The sequence below is a fragment of the Colletes latitarsis genome, chromosome 6 (assembly GCF_051014445.1).
Source record: "Colletes latitarsis isolate SP2378_abdomen chromosome 6, iyColLati1, whole genome shotgun sequence".
Classification (NCBI taxonomy): Eukaryota; Metazoa; Arthropoda; class Insecta; order Hymenoptera; family Colletidae; genus Colletes; species Colletes latitarsis.
In genome coordinates this window covers 15,736,940-15,756,981 of record NC_135139.1, presented here as the reverse complement: position 1 = coordinate 15,756,981, position 20,042 = coordinate 15,736,940, and the positions used below count along the sequence as shown (strand labels likewise).

General features: G+C 38.3%; 1 protein-coding gene across 2 annotated transcripts in view; it reads right to left on the bottom strand.

Annotated features, from left to right (window-relative positions):
- The window catches only part of Best2 (bestrophin family protein), a 71,199-nt gene that overhangs the window by 25,383 nt on the left and 25,774 nt on the right, over nt 1-20,042 (bottom strand). Inside the window, exons 2-4 of one of the 2 annotated variants that reach the window (XM_076766483.1) lie at nt 15,981-16,091; nt 12,495-12,666; nt 4,841-4,970 (exon numbers count right to left, since the gene is read on the bottom strand). In XM_076766483.1, the coding sequence (XP_076622598.1) occupies nt 4,841-4,970; nt 12,495-12,666; nt 15,981-16,091 (413 nt within the window). Of the gene's footprint in view, nt 1-4,840; nt 4,971-12,494; nt 12,667-12,744; nt 12,885-15,980; nt 16,092-20,042 lie in introns of those variants that run through there. The other variant, XM_076766484.1, reaches the window with a different exon arrangement.

The window sequence follows — 20,042 nt, the reverse complement described above, 5'->3', positions numbered from 1 at the left end:
CGATAGACTATAATTAACCACGGGTTATTTCTATACGCGGCACGAAGAGGAAGGAGAGAGATCGGCTCGCGGAGGAAAGAAAAATCGACGAGTACACCGACGAGGAGGAGCAGGTAGCCAGAAGAAGCCTGTTGTAAACGTCCACTCGCTTCGGGCTCCGGGAATAGATGGTAAACTACATGGCGCTGGTCCGGTCGGCGCGTACACCGAGAAAAACGAGGACCACGCCGCTGAAGGAAAAGGAAAAGGATGAGGAACTGGCGCCGGCGCTCCGCGTTTCTATGCGATCTCGACTACGCTCCTTGAAAATTACACGGACGCACGTGAAAATTGCCTGGCGGCGCGAGTCGAGGAGTTCGATTTACGCCGACGATCCAGCTCTCGAGATTCTTTTTCAGCGCATTGTAATTTCCAGATAACGGAATTACTATGCCCTGGATAATTTATTTATTTCGAAACTAATTGTAGTTTCGATTGTATATATCGTCCGATCCTTTGCTGGATCTCGACCCTGGGCAAGTTGTTTAATGAAAGATAGACTCGATCGAGAATTGAAAAAGACCCAAAGGAAAACATCCTTACGATCAATTTATACTTGGAGTCAAGGTGGCATTATTTAATGTCGCTGATCGAATTAATAAGATCACTGTAGACATGTTTAGTTCTATATATGGACCGAAGGAAAGGGCGGATCCCACCAATCTAGGCGCATTCATGGGTAATACTTCTGAGCAATTCAGGTCAGATGTTCTCGCCGCTCAGTAATTTAAATAAGAAGATCAGATGTGAAATTTTTCTTCGATGTTCAAATGCTTTGATTTCAAGTAGCGCCATGCGCGGTCCTTAATTATGGAGTAATGCGTCGGTTGTCCTGTTTTGAAAGCAGCATACTGTTCCACACATCTCCAGTGAATCAGACTGTTTTCGATCTTGCGATATCCGGACTATGGACGCATATTCGTAATGGGACATGACCAATAATATGTATAAAGTCCTGAAGATTTGTAGATTTTCTCCAACATTTTGAGAACCTTTTTCTAAACGAGTAGTCGTAAATAACTCTCAAATTTGGGATTAAGCATACGGTAGATAATATTATCTCTTTCAATTTTTAATCCTTCTACTTTATGTTGAGTGTTGATTGAAGAATGTACCATTTTGAAAATTTTCTCCCGTGGCTGTTGATGCAGTAAACACGGATAGTGCGCGTTTCCCCTTCTTCAAATGAATTCCAATGTCGTGTTTTAATGTTCTTTTACGCCTACTTCGACAAGGAATACGTTTTCATTTATCGTCGATCGTCGATATCCTAATATTCTAAAATTAAATCCCTCGATTAACATACAAGATGTGAAAATAATTTTATTTCTGCCATCTAAAGAATCTGTCAATCGACAATTTTACTGTTTCGCAAACCTATTAAACGTGTTCGATCTAAAATTGCTACGTCGCGGATTTTTGTATCGTGACTAACGCTATGGCTCATACAGCCATTCTGGTGGGGTCTTTAACTTCAAATCAATGATAATTTCATTCAACAAAAAAATTATGCGTTTTCAATCGTGAAGTCTGGCAGGAATTCTGTCGAAGACAATTTTATTCGAAATAAGACTTTATTGAATCATTCTCGATACTTGACCGTCACACCTCGTAATTTCACGCTTCTCGACAACAGTCGCGATCAAGTCGATCGAGACATAGTCCGATAGTCACAATGCATGATTCTTCGGAAGCAATTTTTAGCGGATGATGCAAGATTTCGTGTCGACTGTGATTTGCATTCGCGTCTTCCGCAAGGTTCCGCGTAAGTCAACGACCATAACGGTTACATTGCGATGCAACGTAAATAGAATCGTTTGCAATTTAAGCGCTCTAAGATTTGCTGTGTACAGTTTTCGTACTGTTATCCGTGGAATGTTCACTGCAGTATCCGGCGACTGACTGCAGTCAACTTCGGCAAACATCTTCGTACGCTATAAATAGAATCCCATAACGTTTTGCTGTTTTACGCATAGACTATCCACGCCGCCTTGAACCATAAGTATTGAAAGAAACTCGTCTGGTATTCCACCTATCTGTAAAAGTATTTTTTGCTTTCCTTGAAACGACCCAAAGATACAAATCTTTTCGAAAACATGCTATTTGTGTCGCAGGATTCAACGAGGAACGATTCTCCGCCACGTCACAACAGAATTAACATATTATTAAGGAAATCAAAAAATAGAAAAAAACAGACGAACGAAGGATCTTACTTGTAGGATTTCTAAATTCTCATATCCTTCTTTTTCATAATTATAATAAGATACCAAGGTTTATTATCTCGATCAACAAGTATAATTAGACAAAGTCATTATTTCATTACAATTTCTTTCTATGAAGCTTTCGAACTTGTGAATTATAATTCTTAACTAGTAAAATAGCAATGTAAATGATTCTTCAAATTCAAAATCTGATCAGTTTCGTGTGAAATGATCCGACAGCGAAATTCTTAGCCGCGCCTGAGTATTATCCACTGTCACATTCGACGTCGTGCATTTAACAGCGGCTTCCTGTGGCATCAAGAATACTGTCTCCGCGTATTCTTTTCTTTTTTTTATATACTCAGGAATGCATTCTCGTTACATGAATTATTGATGGGATCTCGCGCGATGATCCGAGCTTCTATCGACGAGACAGACTCGTTTCCAGAGTGGTTGCAGAACGGATTTGGATCGTCTTCGCGGCTTTCTTTCGACGCTCGGTGGTCGACCGCGTTTCTTTCGCGTTGGCCGCGCGCGATGCTACCGAGTTCACGTGTTCTCCGAGATAATTCCACGGAAGGATCGTTTCTTGCCGCGGCTCTCGTCACTTATTTCTCTGCCAAGGGGTCCGATGGAACTCAAGCTCATGTTCATGGAAGATTCACGGAACACGGGGCGGAAAAATGCTTGCTATTTCTAGTCGACAGGCGCATCCTCGTCGCCGCCACTTCACAAAAAACTAAAGATTCGTATCGTTCTTTTGTATCTCGGGAAACGGCTTCTTTCGCTCGGCTACGTATACCGTAAGACTGATTGCGAAAATTTTTACGACCAGCCTTTCGTGAAGCGCATTAAATTCTTTCCGGAAATCTTTAACCAGCGTCAACTTTAAACAAAATAAGACGAATACAGAAGTCTTTTTGCATTGTTGGATTTATCGTGATTTTAATCAAATTTACAGTACATGCATTACATTTGCGACAATGGATGACAAAAATCGCGGTAATCTCGTAATAGCGCAGACGTTATCTCGGCGCACGGGAAATGTTTGCAGTGTGATTGAACTTTGCATTGTGTGTTCACGAAGGTCTCGACGGACGGTCGGTTTCTCGAACTTACTGAGGACGAAGTTCTGTTGAAAATTACGGATACGGCCAAATGTAACGTAAATTATGACATTTATAGAAAGACTGCATGAACACGAAGGTTTCGATAAATTTTTTCAGACGCTTTCCAAAGTTCTTATGTCATTGCATGTTACGAGCGTGCACTTCGTCGGTGACAAGGACGCAACGAAAACAATTGCAAACACTTTAAAAGTTCAGTGTTTGTGTTCACGATTTATTTCATGTTTAGAAAACGAAGGTAGAGTAAAAATTGAGAAGTTTTCGATCGTCTCCAAAATAAAATTGGAAGTTTTGAAAATATTATTGTAGACGCATTAAATATGAAATAAGAATATAGTTATCTATTTGAGAACATAAATATAAAGCTTATGTGCGGTATTTGTCACAGTGTCGATTAAATAACGGTTTTCCTGTACAAATAACACCCTGTTTATCATACAATGGCTTCATACGAATTGCTCATTAAAGGGTAATTGTGATTCCGAGGAGGACACCGAAAATCTTCCCATGTATCTTAATTTGGAAAGAATTCGCGTACATCTGTCGTTACAACGTCCTTGTTACCATAAGAGGAGGTTAATTGTGTAGGAATTGGTGTGTGTGTTGATTGGGTATATGTCCTTGAAGTAGTAATAATCGGCAAGGAAGCGCGACAAACATATTTAGCATTAAAAGCTAATGAAATAGCTTTAATATAATATTTATTTTTTTTTTTTTTTAATAAAAAACTCTTCTCTGAACCTGCAATTTTTTGTTTTACTTTCAAACAAGAAAGTATAAGCATAAGAACGCAATTTTAGAGGCACTCGATCAATCATCGCATCGAGGAGGATACTAATAGGAGGATAAATATATTTTCACAGCGACGTTTGCGTTTTATAAAATGTTTTAGAAAAGGAAAGGGCCCGTTCAAAGTAATTGGTTTCAAGCCTCGATAAGCTGAAATCCATCACCGCTTAACTAGGTTATTGTGAACGCTCGATAAACTCGAGATTGGTATTCATTGGTCTTGATCAACTTAATCGCACATAGATCTACCTGTTGGTCGACGCGGATAATGCAAACGCAGTCAATCCATTTAATGATGAATAACGGATTCGATCATCGACGTAGAAAGTGAAATAGCGAGGAGGCACAAAATAGTTCGGTAATGCTGTTATGCAATGCTGTAATTCAAACGAAGCAACGATACCTTAAATATTGAACAATTGATTCCCCGGACGTGGAGAATAGAAAAAGAAAATATTTGCTGTTTCGTAGAAATAGAAAATATTTTCTATTTAATACCGATTGTTCGCGCGTCGCGAGTAAAACAGTTACACTTTCTTGCAGTGTGTTGTATCCGCGTCCGTAAATAGCTCGAATAAAATGGTAAACCGGGAGTGTGCAGTAGCGGCACTATTTTTTGCACGATTATAAAGGAGAAACGGCTGAACAAGAGAGTAATGTGCTTGATAAAGTGAATGTACTGACCAACGTCTACGATGTGCTGAAGCGTTGGAAATCGCCTTTTAACGCGCAACGAAATCCTTTGCAGCGTAATGACATACGCGAGGACGGCGTACCTCACGATGTTTCTCCTCATCAGTCTCCCTCTCTCGTCCTGCAATGTGAAAACATTTCAAAATTATAACTCCGATAATTGTACTTTGCAGTCGTAGAACGCAACGCGCTCGGGACGCTTACAACAATTAAGAATATGCATTCACGAGCGTGCGTGCCGTCACGATTTATTAGCCGATGGTCACAGGATAATAATTTAACGCGCGATTCCATAAATCACGCTAATGGCTCTTATTGAAACTTGAATCGCCTCGCATATCCTTTGACACGGAGAATGCGCCAGTAGATAGTTTATCAACATATTGATTGCCACGTTACCGTATGGGTGACAAGATTTTTTTACTAACAAACTAAGGAAAATTAATTCTCAAGTTGAGACGTTAAAGAATAAAGCTAAATAGGATTCGTGACACGAGCTTTTTGGGGTATGCAGTTTACAAACGTCTAAAAACAAAATTTTGGATTGGTCGAATTAAAATTGTGGGTATAGTATAGACAAGTTTATTTCGCAATTTTTCAGAATCCCAAATGTCGTATATTTAAAAATATTACATGTGCAATTTTTTTACCCTTATCTCACTAGTCCTATCGAATCATTGATTCTTTTAAATGGGTAACCCCTTAACGTCGAATGTCCTGAGTGTAAGGCAATGATTAATGGTCCGGGTAGTCTCACTAATAGGTATAAATATATTTAAGTCGAAATTTATACTCTTTATCCTCCTTTTTATCATAACAATTTTCAAAATAATCTATGACACGAAGATATTCAAATTTCAGAATAGGTTTTCAGGGAGCATAAGGTTGTCGGGCTCATTTATTTTTTTAATTGAAATCCTTTGTATGATTTTGCAAAGACTGCTTAAAAATCGCTAGTTTAACTAAGCTCCCGATGCTTCCAACGAAAGTTGAAACTAGACATAGAGATTAAAACGCTTCCAGACGCTAAATTATGCGATTAAACCTCGGTAGTCTTACCTCATGAAATTCGAACGTGCTTAACACACGTTGACAGCCATGTTACCCGGATATGCGTGACACGTAAAATCCACAGGAGATCTCGTCACCCGAATACTGGTGACGCTTATATTTTACTATGTTACGAATTATATTAGTCCGTATTTTGGTTAGATTGTCTCGATGCACATGGTCTTACAAAATCAATATACAACATATGCAAATGTGTATGTGTATGTGTATTTACCAGAAATGATTGTAATTGACTCCCTCCATCGAAAATAATTTTTCGTGAATAATTTGAAATTTTTTAATTTAATTTTTTAATAACTTTTTAACGAAGCCTCAATCAACAAATTGATATTCTTGATTTTCGTCTTATTTTGGCCTCTAGAATCTCCCATTAAAATTTTTCCCAGGGGTGGCCGAACATCCTGTATAGTATAAAAATATTTTTAAGTCGGAAAATTCTGTATATTTCCAGAAATATCCAAAGTTCAAATTCAATGTTTTTTGACCAGATTGACAATATACCTCGATTCTATAATATCGTGGGACCTGCAGATTTTGTCTGATTATGATGTACAATGTTATAACACATCGACAATAACAATGGTTACGAAAACAACTTACATCTTCAAACCAATTATGTATTATTCTACGAAAAAAATACGTAGAAATGATAGTGCTAAGTTATATACTTCTAAATATTATACGTTGCAATAGTTTTTATTTTATAAAATTCAAGGATGACCTAGTTTTTTAGTCAGACTACAACACTCCCTTAAGCTTCTTAAACACGAATTAGCAGGCGTTCCCAATTTTGTATTCGTGAAAGTTACGACTTATCATTACGAAACATAATCTTGCTGGCGAGACGAGTGTCTGGCTCAATTTCTGTCTACGTTTCTCAGGGTCACTAGGTGCCTCCGACGTTACCATCACGATATTCTTTCTTAATTCTTTTCCTTCAGACACGACCTATCTTTTCCCATTTATTGTACATCCAAATACCATAGCTCTGTCTGCCACAGTCCTATTTATTACTATAACTCATCTACCTTCACGATTCGCTCCCAATCAACCATTAATTTATTAAAGTGCATTTAACTTCCTTGAGTGCACTGTTATCACTTCCATGAAATAACTCTTTGCTATTCTTCTGCCGATACTATTTCCATTTTGTAACTTTCGTCTTCAAATTTCATTTCTTATTCCATATTTTGTATTACTTTCATTCTTCTTATTCACGAGACTAGGCTAATAACGGCATGTAATTGTACTTTACCTTTGTACCTAACGTATACTTACTTTTAACCTTTTGCGAACGGCATTTGCATATAATAGATAATATACCTTTCCAAGGTATTAAAAATAAGATGTATATATTGAGTAAAGTAATTTTCAGATATCTGTTATTTTTCTGCATTCTCCTGACAGTTCGTGTTCCAAAATGTCCGTCCGGAAAGGGTTAATTCTATACATTAGTTGCTACTTTTTCTTTCTACTCGGTCCTAATTTTTTGACACATTCAAAGTTGATACAATATTATTATTATTATATTCGTAAGGGTGTGCTAAGCAAATAAATTCAGAACGAACGGAAATAGATATCAACGATCCGCGCTCACTTCAAAATTCGTTTCCTAGGCTGCACGAATGCCGGACACGTTTCCCGTATGGCTTGTACACACTTTCCCCTCGTTCCTTTGGCCCGTGGTCGCGAATCGTCGGCCAGTTTCGAACCGTTCCAGTATTAATCGGAGGAAAAGCCCCCCGGTGGCGCCTGCCGTCTATTTTTCCTTTCGTTTCTGGCCAACGACGCGCTCATTTTGTAACCGATCGGCCGTTTTGTAATCACCGATCGCGCAGTGAACGATCGTGCTCACCGAACGGAATGTAAAATTGATCAGACATCGTGGGCGAACGATTCCTGGATCGAAATTTTCCACGAGATCACAGATAAGTCGCGTAATCCGAGGGTTTTCCTTATATAACTTTCTTCGAGTATCCGCGACGATTCTTTCTGCCGCCCGAACGATCATCGGTAGTCTAATTGAACGTCGATTCAAGGCGATTCGTTACGTATGTAGACCACGATGAATTCGGATGAAGCATTTTGTGGATCGAGGCACGTCTCGTACGTCCGATATAATGCATGCAACAGCTGAAGAAAGTTTGTCGAAACTAAAATTTTCGAGCAGCTAATAACACGTGGACGGTGAACGTTACGCGAGCCACGTGCCGATTTAGAACGATTTGCCGCCATCTGTCGAAGAAAGTTGCGCGATTCGAGCAGCGATATCATTGAAAGTGATAGAAACGATTGGACATAGGGTAAACGTACGAGTAATCGACACGTCGTGGGGTATGTAATGGTATGTCGTGCTTAGAAATTTTTTAATTTGGATAAAATTAAGATTATTAGATTATTAGAAATTAGGAAATAGTATTTATCTAAAGGAAAAGTTGAAAAACATGGCCTGGTGATCGATTCTTCATAATAACGATTCGTCCTAGTTATTACTGTGGAATCGAACCAATGTTTAGCAGTAACACAAAATATTGCCACTTTCTCGTTTCTTATTGCTTTAATATATTACAGTGGTCCATAAATTTTCGTTCCTTTTAGTATTATTTTTTTATGACTCTTCGAACTGACTTTTATTTTATTTACATAGATGATATATCATCTGAATATTTTAAGAGAAAGGGGTGTTTCTATGTGAAGATATCAGTCGAAAGTGTAAAATAAAACTTTTTCTTACGATACTTCGTTTTCGAGATAATTGAATTTGCCTGGCGTGTCTGTCCAGTACTCACGCTTTCTACTTGCTCGATTGAATTTTCGAAGTCTATTTTCTCGAAAACAAAGCCTCGTATGAAAAAGTTTTACATAACATTTTCGACTAATTTTCTTACGTAGAATCATCCTCTCTCATTAATAATATTTTACGTACTATCACATTATAAAATATATCAAATGATATTAAAAATAAAAGTGTAAGAGACGATGATCGCTGGTTTGTTGGCTATTATTTATACGTTTATCTTAATTATAATTGATTAATTGTTGACACGAGCGTTTCAAGACTCTGACGTTGTTTTGTACTCTGATGCATGAATTGTTCTTCGCGTGAATGATGAAACATGAATGACTAGTACAAGTTACGGGCATGTCAACTATCTACATTGTTTCGATTAATAAATACACTTTTCACGTTATCCTCGTTCTCATCGTCTTCTCTCTGTTTATTCAGAGACGCGAAAAAAATGGGGTTAGCTACATTCCACAAAGAGGTTTTCTTTTAATGTGTCACAATTAGAGGCTAATTAGTTTCGCCTTCGGAGAGGTTCTTCGCATTCTTCGCCCGAGGCGACGCTACGCTATCAATCTCTTCAGACGTGTAAAGCTCATCTGAGAATTTGCTTCAAAGGTTGCTCTGTTTGTAGGACTTCTAAATGCTCGTGGTTCTTTTACTTTATTCGGCAAGAATAATTGGGAACCGACGTTGTTATGGTCGTGATTATGCAAATGTTATGCAGAAACTTGAATTTCGCCTGTATTTTTTTAGACGTAATTCCTAAAGGTAAAATAAGGAATTCATTTATTCTGAGCAGAACATGGGAATATAAATGATCCAAATTTACTTTTAAAATTCGATAATTCAATAAACTGGTCGTTCACTTTCCCAAGTGTTTTTGTTCATACTACTGATTTTACTGAATTTAAGTGGTATTATGATCTAATTTTGAATAATATGAATAATAACGAATTCCATGACTTTTCTGGATTCTGCCCCATGGTTGGTCGAGGCGTTAGTTTCCGTAATGGACGATCGAGTGCTTTTTGCCCTGTTCGGTTCCCGTCCGTTCGAAAGACAAACGTCCCTTCTTACACGGAATGCCGCGACTTAACGTCGCGCGTGTAAAAATGCACGGCTTGGCAGCTTGAAAAGGATCCTCTTCGAAGGCAGGAGGTGGAGAGAAGGCGAGGAGTCGAGCCATCCTTCTCACTTCGGGGCCTGAATTCCAATTAGATTTCAATGAAAGGCACCAGCTCAGAAGCTCGTGCTGCCCACTCGACGCTGCTCATTCACAAATCCGATACTTTGCGTTACGTGACTACATGACTGAGCACGGTTCTCTGTACGTATAAAACTACAGTCCCGTTCCGTGGCTGGAGACCTTGCCCGTTGGCTGGCCGCGTGCAGAAATTCCGTTGCAACTCCTGCGGATGGCGGCGACGCTGGGTATCGTTCGCAATTCGAACAGCACGAGCGTCGACTTTCTCGCGTGATGCGAAAATCGGAAGCCTCGAAATGCATGTTACGTCGTCCAGTTAACGAAGAATTGCTCGCGCGTGTAATTATTTCACCGTTCGCCCGGCTCGTGGCGGTTACTAACAAGTTGTAAGTTGGATCAACAGCGAGAATGGACGACGGCCAGAGAACGCCTGTGAACGGGAACGTCGCACGAGGAAGCGATCCGCTACGAAGGACTCGATCGATCGCTTCTTGTTCTATTAATACAAAACACCGGTAGAACTGGCGGCTGGTTTTACACCATGACACTTTGATTCGTCGATTTCTAGCAGGGATGGGCAATATTTTATACGAATAACAGATAACGAAGAAAAATTGGCGTATAGTAGTATATCCGTGACGTTTATTGGATCGAACTGTAAAATATTTCCTTCTGTAGTTCCAATTTTAATTTTCAACGAGTAACGGACGAACAGTCGTTTACCTGATTTATTTTTTAATTTTGTGGGAGCGTAGTTAGTGACAGAATAGAACAGTAATTTGCTAGGAAATACGGCGAACATAAGAATTGAGTCGTTGATCCCTGAATTAATTAAAATAATGATGGATAATAAAATTATACCAACACTGGTGCATTCCATACGGAATTTTTCAAAATGTGCACGCCGATGCACCATCGGAGCAACGAGGTGTGCACAACGCGTAGGTTCATCCTTCTTTCTCGTTACGATATACGTTGCACTTTCACTTCGACATTGTGTCATTGACCACGCGTCTCGGGGATCGTTCTTCGACGAATTCGTAGTTTCCGGCCAAAGTGAGTTTGACTTTGGGGAACCCCTGCCTTTCCTTCCTCAAAAGGGCGCCTCATTGTCGTAACATCTCACGGCGGGACAAAATTCAAGACAGTTGGGAATAAAGTCATATTTTTTCAATAATTAATAGTGTTACCTAAATATTGCAAAATGTGGGGTTAGATATCAGTGGTCTGACAAAAACGCGCGTGGAAATGCTGAATTTATTTATTATTCTTTTAAAAAAATTATTTTTAAGAATACTAAAACCTAACTGATGAGTCCATCAGCGAAATCTATACGAAACGCCGATCAATTTATGTAAGAATTTTATTTTGATATTCCACACCCGGAACTCGTTATTAAAATTTATCTGAGCCCATGATTGTGCTTCCGGAGTGAAAATTCTAGATACGTAGTTTTCAGTAAAATATTCTTCTTCCTGAGTAGTGAAACATCAGATTGGTCAAACATTTCGATTATATATTTAAATCGTTGATAATAATACACAAAATTTTTAATACAGTCAATCTATTTATTTCTTAAACAGCGTAAAATTTAATCGTTTTCAATTAGTTACGCTTGGAGTAAATAGCTCATGCTAGTTAGTAGATACATTGTCTATATCGAAAAATAGTAAAGCAATCACTTCTTCAGACGCATACAAAATGCAAACTCCGTACGAGATGCAGGGATCAGCATCCGAGGGTTAATTAATGCGGAGTTCACAAATTACATTCGAAACGATACGGCTGCATCGTTCGTGTAGAAGTGAACTTTCGTTATCGGTTCGTTCGACGCGATCAGAGAAAGTAACGATAATGGACGCCAATTTCTCGCTGGTCGTGCACCGTACAGCGCGAGCACGTGTAGAAGAGGTTCGAATCGCGTGCCAAGGGTCGCGCGAACATCGTGGCGCGCAGGGGACCCCGTCGTTCCCGATTGTCCGTTAACCCCGCGCAAGAAGACCAAGAAGATTCGCTCGGTTGCCAATTATGGGATGATCGTTCCACGCATTTTTTTTCGCTCCTGGGCGTGGCGTGACTCCGCGCTGGCACCTACTTGGGTTAACGACACCGAAACGTGTCACGGCAATTCATTAGCGTAATGAGACGAACGCGACAACGACGACCACGACTATTCGAGCAAGGCTGCATATATCGGCGATTCGCGCGTCTTCGTATACCGAGAATTTCGTCTTAGACACTGAAGACAAATATCCTGGAAAACTGGCCAGAACTAGCTAATAGAGACTAAGTGTTCTTCCACCAAGAAATTTCATAAAGTATTAAAAAATAAAATGTTCTCATCCATCCTTCATATTCATCTGGCATTGTAACTTTGATTCTTTGGAGATCTGCAAAATGCATCTTTGAAAATTTTATGCTAAAGAAGTTGGACAGTTGTAGAGGAATGGGATTATCAAGTTTCCTACGAGATGGCAAAGTAGATCAAAAAGTCTTCTATACATTTAAACAGAATGACTTGCTTCTTACTGAAGATCACGACAATACTGCTTTGCTTAGCGCGTCTTTTTCTTCGTACTTACGTTTCCAGGAATCGCGGCGCTGATGAAGAGAGCTAAGTTGTCGGGCCAGGGTAATAATTTGTACTGCTCCCACCATCGTTTCACGACCAGACTCACATAAAATCCCAGGACGAACGACATCGGTATCGACTCACTGGAGTTCCCGAAGTAGTATCTGATCTTTTCGAAGATTCTGCAACAAACAGTTATCGACGATTCTTATTGGGCTCTCGTGTTTGCGCGATGAGAAACTAACGTTCATCCCACCTACTTTCTCTCTTTCTTCGAGAATAGCGTTCGAACCTCTTCCATTCCCTCGAAAGAACAATTAACGCCGCAATACGGCCGTTGAAGCGAATCGATAGTTTATACAAATCGTTACGGTTAAATATTTGTATAGTTGCTCGCGTATCGCGTGTGGTAGAGTTCTTGCACCGCCTCGCCTACAAGTGGAGCAAGGTTGAGGTGATACCGTCACCAACATGACCACTACCGGTCGTACATACCGGTAATTATTAGCAAATGGGAATTTCCACTAAGATTTTACAACGACCGACGAAAATTCTATTAACAGTTTTATTTTCTACTTTTGGCGTTTGGAGAACCGATGTAAACATAAGGGACAGTTGCCGGAATCGTACCCCATTGATTATCATTGATAAATATAGAAGGCTTCTGACATTATAAATATGAAATACAAAAATGAGAAGTAATCACATACATTACATGTAACTTTTGACCAATTTATTTTAAACAATTACAACCTAACAATATAGTGTTAGTCAATTTCTTTTAATTTGTCTGGAATAGGGATTAATAGAAGTTATATTATGGATGTGTCGTAAATTCGATTAAGAAAGTGAAATTTATCGGTCGAAATTTTTAAAATGCACGATGGAAAGGGTCTTTGTATCGTTCCCTTTTTGCAGATCCCTCATGTCATTGTTCGGCCTTGCGGGGCCCTAAGCCAACCCGAAACCGGCCCTACGGATCTAAATTTAGAACAGGCGAATCGAAGCGAGAGAGATCTTTTTGCATCCACGGACCCCGGCTCGTGCTTCTTTATCTCTTTTTTATCTCGGTATAAATAACAGGTTACGTTTTTATGCGTTTTTTAATGCTGACTGCGGACGAGTCTGCAGGCCGTTTCAGGCTGTAACGTTTCGCGCAACTTGCACGGGGGAGAGGAACAATTTCATTTACGATATCCGTGATTTAGGTTCGCGCAATGTATCCGGAGTACGTCCATAAAATACTTTTCCTCTAATATTTTTTACGACTGCCATTATATAATTAAAATGCACGCGCAATAATTTATGTTGTATAAGTTTCTTTAAAGGGGTTTCCTTACGTCTCGGATGAAAAAAATCTTTTTCATTTTCTCTTTCGACGTTTCTTTTTTAAAGCTTATGATTTGAAACACATTCCTAGTCCAATTCGATACGAGAAAATGTTTGAAATCTGTGCTGTACTCTTTCGAATTGCGTTTGTTAGATGTCAAAACATGTTTAGAGTCGTTACGTGGAAACATTCAAATTTCGTCTGAAGTAGTATTATCTGAATAATTTTTCTTCAAATAGAAGCCACACTTATACAAGGTGTTCGGCCACTCCTGGGAAAAATTTTAGTGGGGAATTCTAGAGACCAAAATAAGACGAAAATCAAGAATACCAATTTGTTGACGAAGGCTTTGTTAAACAGTTATTAACGTTTAAAGTTCCGACCGTACTGAATTTTTTTCTAGAAAGTGAGTAGGATTTCGGGGGTATGTCTATTCACCAAAAATGATTGTAATCGACCCCCGCAACCGAAAATAATTTTTTCAGAATCAATTAAAATTTTTTTTTTTCGTCGAAAAATTTAGGCACCTGTCGATTTTTCTTAAAAATTCATTTTTCAGTTTTAGTAATTTTGTTTGACGCCCTACAGAAAAGTTGTCTAATACTTTTGTGTAGGTACCCATGAGCTCTACTTCAGAAAAAAGTTTCATTGAAATATATTCACAATTGTAGGAGTTATGGTTGTTTGAAAATTGAACCATTTTTATGGGGTTTTTCTCATTTTGCGGGGTCAAGGACCAACTTTTCGATTATTTTTGCGATTTGTACATATTCTACACTAAAATACGCGTCGATTGCTTTTTTAAACATTAAAATCGTCCAATCCGTTCAGAAGTTATGACGTTTTAAAGATTCGCATGAAAATTCGGGCAGACGTTTATGGCCAGAAATTATATTTTCGGTAAGGAATTTTTTTCTCGAAACTGAGTAAGATTTCGGGGGTATGTCTGTTGGCCAAAAATGCTTGCAATTGACCCCTGCAACTAAAAATAATTTTTCCAGAACGATTTGAAATTTTTGAATTTAATTGTTAATAACTTTTTAACGAAGCCTCCATCAACAAATTGGTATTCTTGATGTTCGTCTTATTTTGGTCTCTAGAATCCTCTATTAAAATTTTTCCCAGGGGTGGCCGAACACCCTGTATAGAATTAAATCTGTTTATATTTATTGTTTCCAGTTACTGGATGAGGCCCAATTGTGTTCATCGATTATAGAGACGTTTTTGTTAAGGTTTTATACAGCCATTATTTTACTATAACTTTGGCATTTTGTCAATTTTTTGAATGGAATCTTTTTGTACAATTCCTGTACCATTTTTTCTTGCCATCAAAATAGTATAACTCGTAATTACTTGAATTGACATTTAGTTTTGCCATTAACAGTTGTTCCGCTTCGTGAATCGACGTTCCCCGTTTATCTGTGCGCCGTAAAAAGGCCGTGGTAAGGAAACGACAAATGAAACGCAACCGTAAAAATGGAAGAGTTAACCAGCTGTGCAGGGGAAACAGAGAACCAACGGTATTAATGCTAATAAAACAAGGCCACCATACATTTGTCGACGTTAACTGATGAAATGTAATCGCAATCGGAACATTGGAGACTAAGGCTTTGTCGTTCGACCAAGGTCGATGCTGCGTGGGTTTATCGGCCGGCATAAAATTCACGATTATGGCAGTTCATACCCACGCGTCATCGAATTTATTTCCAATTGGAATCAGATAGAATCGATACATTGTTTCCGTCGAGTTCCCGAGAAACTATTTGCTTCCCATTGGTTGAAAGATATTATCGTATGATGGTATTGTTCGAGTAACGTACGAACTGATTGTAGGAACTATAGTGGCCTACACTTTCAAGTGAAAATGGTAAGAAATTGTACTACCGCGGGATAAGAATTGTTGCAGATAAATATTGGTGCAAATAATTGTGTCTCAGTTTTTCAAATCAGCCGGGAATTTAATTTAATGAAACTTAAGAAAAACTGCACCAAAGGTTTTATAGGAAATCGTGAAAAGGAGTATTTTCATTCACCAATATGTCTGAGTACCAATGCAGCGACCTACATTTTTGTTCGACATTGATACTGATTGTTTAAGGTTTTAACCTTTTTACGTCTTCAATTTGTCGCAGGAAGATATTCAAATGAACGTGTACATGTACTCACACCCGCTGGTGCTCGCTGAGCGCATATCGATATGTGAGATTGATGACGTAGTAGACGAACAGGTAGGCCAGCAGTTCTCGCCAAATTAGTTTGTACACGGAGCCCCGCCATCTGCAAAAATAAATACAAAGAAACGTGATGAGTATACAAATATTATTCATGTCGTTAGAATTTTCAAATACTATCGCGTTATAGCGATCACGATGAGCAAAATCTTATTTATAAAGAATACGTGGTCAGTGGAAATAAGAATTAACTAGATTGAACATTTAAACGCTTCTTTTTACAGATAAATATATCCGGTAGTAATTACAGAGAACACGGTTTTTATAACATGAATATTAATAACAAAATCAGATAAAAATCTGAATACTATTATACAGTTTCCTACAACTCCATCGAGGCCAAATGTTAAACAGTTTGTTCTTAAGATCCATAGTCAGTCTTTGCATAGTTCAGATCATAGATCACCTTTGAGTACGTATATTTTGTTAACTAGATTTTATATTATGTTATAGCATGCAATATAGTATTTCATTCCCATTTCTTTCCGAATTATTTTGTATTATTTGGTCCACTAGCGAAGAAGATTACGCATCACAATTCTAGACTATTTACCACCCAGTTTTTTATTTCATACGAAAATTAAGAATGGCGAATTTGTATTTAAGGTTTCATATCCGAGTTATTAATTGCTGAAAACACGCGAAGAAATGATCGATCGTAGAAGATTTTTCATAGAATTCAAAGCATTATAGATCAATGTTTTTGTTATATTATAGAATTCATATTAGAATATCCCCTTAATAATTTCTTCTCTTGTACCTGCGAGCAGTTTCCATTTCGCGGATTCGTCACTTTGCATTTCGGTGGTCAGCGATCGTGATGAAACGCGAAACGGTCGGCGGCTTTCGACAAACAGGCATTCGTCCGTTTAGAAATTAGATTGCAGAAAGTGCGTCGCCAAACGATCATGTTTCGACGATAACGACGGTACGGATTAAAAGCAGCCGTGGTATATTTGGGATCTGTTGAGACCCAACCGAATGTGTGTCAGGGTTAGATCGATTTTACGAGCTTCGGGTCCACTGAATTCGCAATAATTTCGTGTCGAAACACTTCACGAATGTATCCACTGTCGTTTCTTTATATCGCAAGTGCATGCGTCTAGTTTCGTCGTCGTTCGCCCATTTTATAGTTATTTTAACCCCGGCTGTCTAAGGTTGAAATCAATGAAGGCCGACAGTGTCAAAGGATTTTTCGTCAATACCAATCACGAGGCGATGATGACTTTAAATTCAAATCTCGCAGACTGTAGGTACACCACGACGAAACGTAGTTGCAAACGAGGCCAAAGTGAAGAGTCGTGTATTATCGAGGACCGTGCACTCTTGCTATATCTACATTGTTTGGCTATACGCACATACACGCGTGTAAATGCGTCGACAACAGTCGTTTGCCGATGAAGCATTTATTTTTTCCGTTAAGCACGTTCCTTTTACTGCACACACAATTTTAACAATCAGACGCTCACGTTGTTGCAAGGAAATTCATGGAGAATATTAGGTTAAGCGGAAAGTTCTGTGTATATTGATCGATGCAAGGTAGAAATTTAAGAAAATGACATCTGGTGTAAAATAATTTCTTTCTGCATATAATTTTACATAACAAAATCAAATTTTCAACCCTGACGAGCATAGAGATCCCTTATGACAGTGTTTCTTAAAGTAACAATAAACTTAGGAGAACGTGTGGGCTCATTAGGTGGGTGTTAACAATGTAAATCAAATGCAATACCTGAAGAGCTCAGGTTTAATTTCATCAAGTACATAAATCATTCATTTTTAAACATTAATGTGCCCTGTAGGAATGTACTTTAAAATAGGTTTCTTTAAAACGATAATTTTTCAAAAACAATCCCATTCGATTTGTTAGAAAAATGATTCAAACGGCGTAAGTTGCTTTTAACTGTGCCAGATCAGAGAAACGCGCTTCGATGGCATTGAAAACCTCATAGAGAAAAAAAGCTATGAGAACTGCGTCGGATATCCGGTGCATTCAGAGCACTTTACCCTAATGTGTTCGCAAGACCGTAACAACCTGGTGTTTGATCGCCGTTTTATAATTACTCGTCTGCGTATCACGATGGAAACATTGTATTTTATAGACATTCGGATATTCTCGAAACGCCTAGTCATCGATCGTGTCAAATGATAATTTAAACAGCGCGTGAAACTCGTCTCTAGATTTCGGAAATGAGTTCCTTGAAGATGTTTCTATCAGTGACGAAATCTTCTTAGAAGGAACGTTATTAATCGGATTATAAATAGGGTCCAGGAAAAAAGAATCCGTTGGGAACGTGTGAAAGTATAGCGGTACATTTGTGATATCTTTCGGAGTATGAATACATCGAATTCCAACGTTCCTCGAACATATTTCGAAATTTCATGAACGACACTAACGCACGAACCCTTGCGCGTAAACCCATCGAACGTCAACGTTTCGACTCGGTTTCTCAATCATTTTTTGGACGAATTCGCAATACGCGACGAATCTTACGCAAGTTTCGCCTTTTAGACGAAAAAAAGGGCGCGCGCTAGGAAAATACACGAATATCGTGTTGTTTCATTCTTTATGTGTCAGTGGGTCATGGTAGTAAGCATTGTCCCACACGATTCATACGTCGCGGTACGCGACCACACACCTGTGAAACCACCACGTGTGTGAATGCGTGTTACACGCCCAACGTCACATTTGTATCAAAGTTGAGTACATAGTAGACAATCGCATCGTTATTACTTTTGTAGTTGATTACTGAACGTAATCGTGACAACCATAATCATTGATTGTCGCTAGAATTAAACAATAATTATAAACTATCTTTGTAATCTATAGTCGTTAATCACTGACTTGCAAAAACAAAATAAACGAAATTGTAGTTAGATAAGTGTTTTTCTCACCACGTTTCTACGGTGAATAAAATAGATGCATCTTTGCAATTAAAGTTCTTATCTAGAACTATTCATTACGTTACTCGTGTAACAAGAATTAAAATCTAAAAATAATTCTCAGTTCTTTCTTTTTATATCTTCCACGGTTCACGCATGATAATAAAACGTCTGCGTTAAAATCTTGTATCCCATTAATACAATCGTCTTCCTCTTCGTAATTTTTTTCCACCCTTGTATCTTCTGAAGTAAATTTATAACAAAACTTCATAACAAACACATAATTTAGTAATGATTTTATATACATTATGAATGTACAGGGATTTCGATTTAATCATTTTGTAATTATGGTCGTAAATCATTAATCGAATTACACGTTTCGATCAAGACTGGTTTGTACACATAAGAGCGTACGCTGGTACGCGATCGAAGCAGTCGTCGCTCGTACTTTGACCTTCGTTAAATTTACGATTTTTGTCAGGAACGTGGAATACTCGAGTTTAATATATGGACACTTATACACACGGTCAGCAACGTTTGAACGTCGCAAACACGTTCATTAAACGATCCTCCGATTGATTCATTTGACAAAGAACGTTAATATAACGATGGACTCAGCGCGTTTACCGCATCATCATTCTTCAATCTGTGGTCTTTGGAATATCTAAAAGTGATTGATTTGCTTCGATAATAGATCTAAACATTATTTATTCTCGTACTGTAATATATCGCCAAAGAAATTAGTTCTTCGTTCGTAATAAAATTTACCCGACTCTGGAGGACGGAAATGAACTCTACAAATAGAAATATGTCGGAGGATGTCGCACCACGTGGTATATTACGTAGTACGTATTGATCATAGACTACGCGGTAGTTTAAAATTGCGCAGTATAGTAAATATACGTATATCCTTTTTTTATTTTTTTTATGAAGATTTACAATTTAAAAATAATTTAATTAAAGGAGTTTAGAGTTTTAACGTTTCAAGTCATATTATGTCAAAATCGTGATTGTCGTCGCATCCTGAAACATTGATCGTAACTTCCATTTGCAAGTACACAGTTTATGAAAATAAGTGGCAGTGAACGACTCACCGCGTAGCTAGGAAAACTTG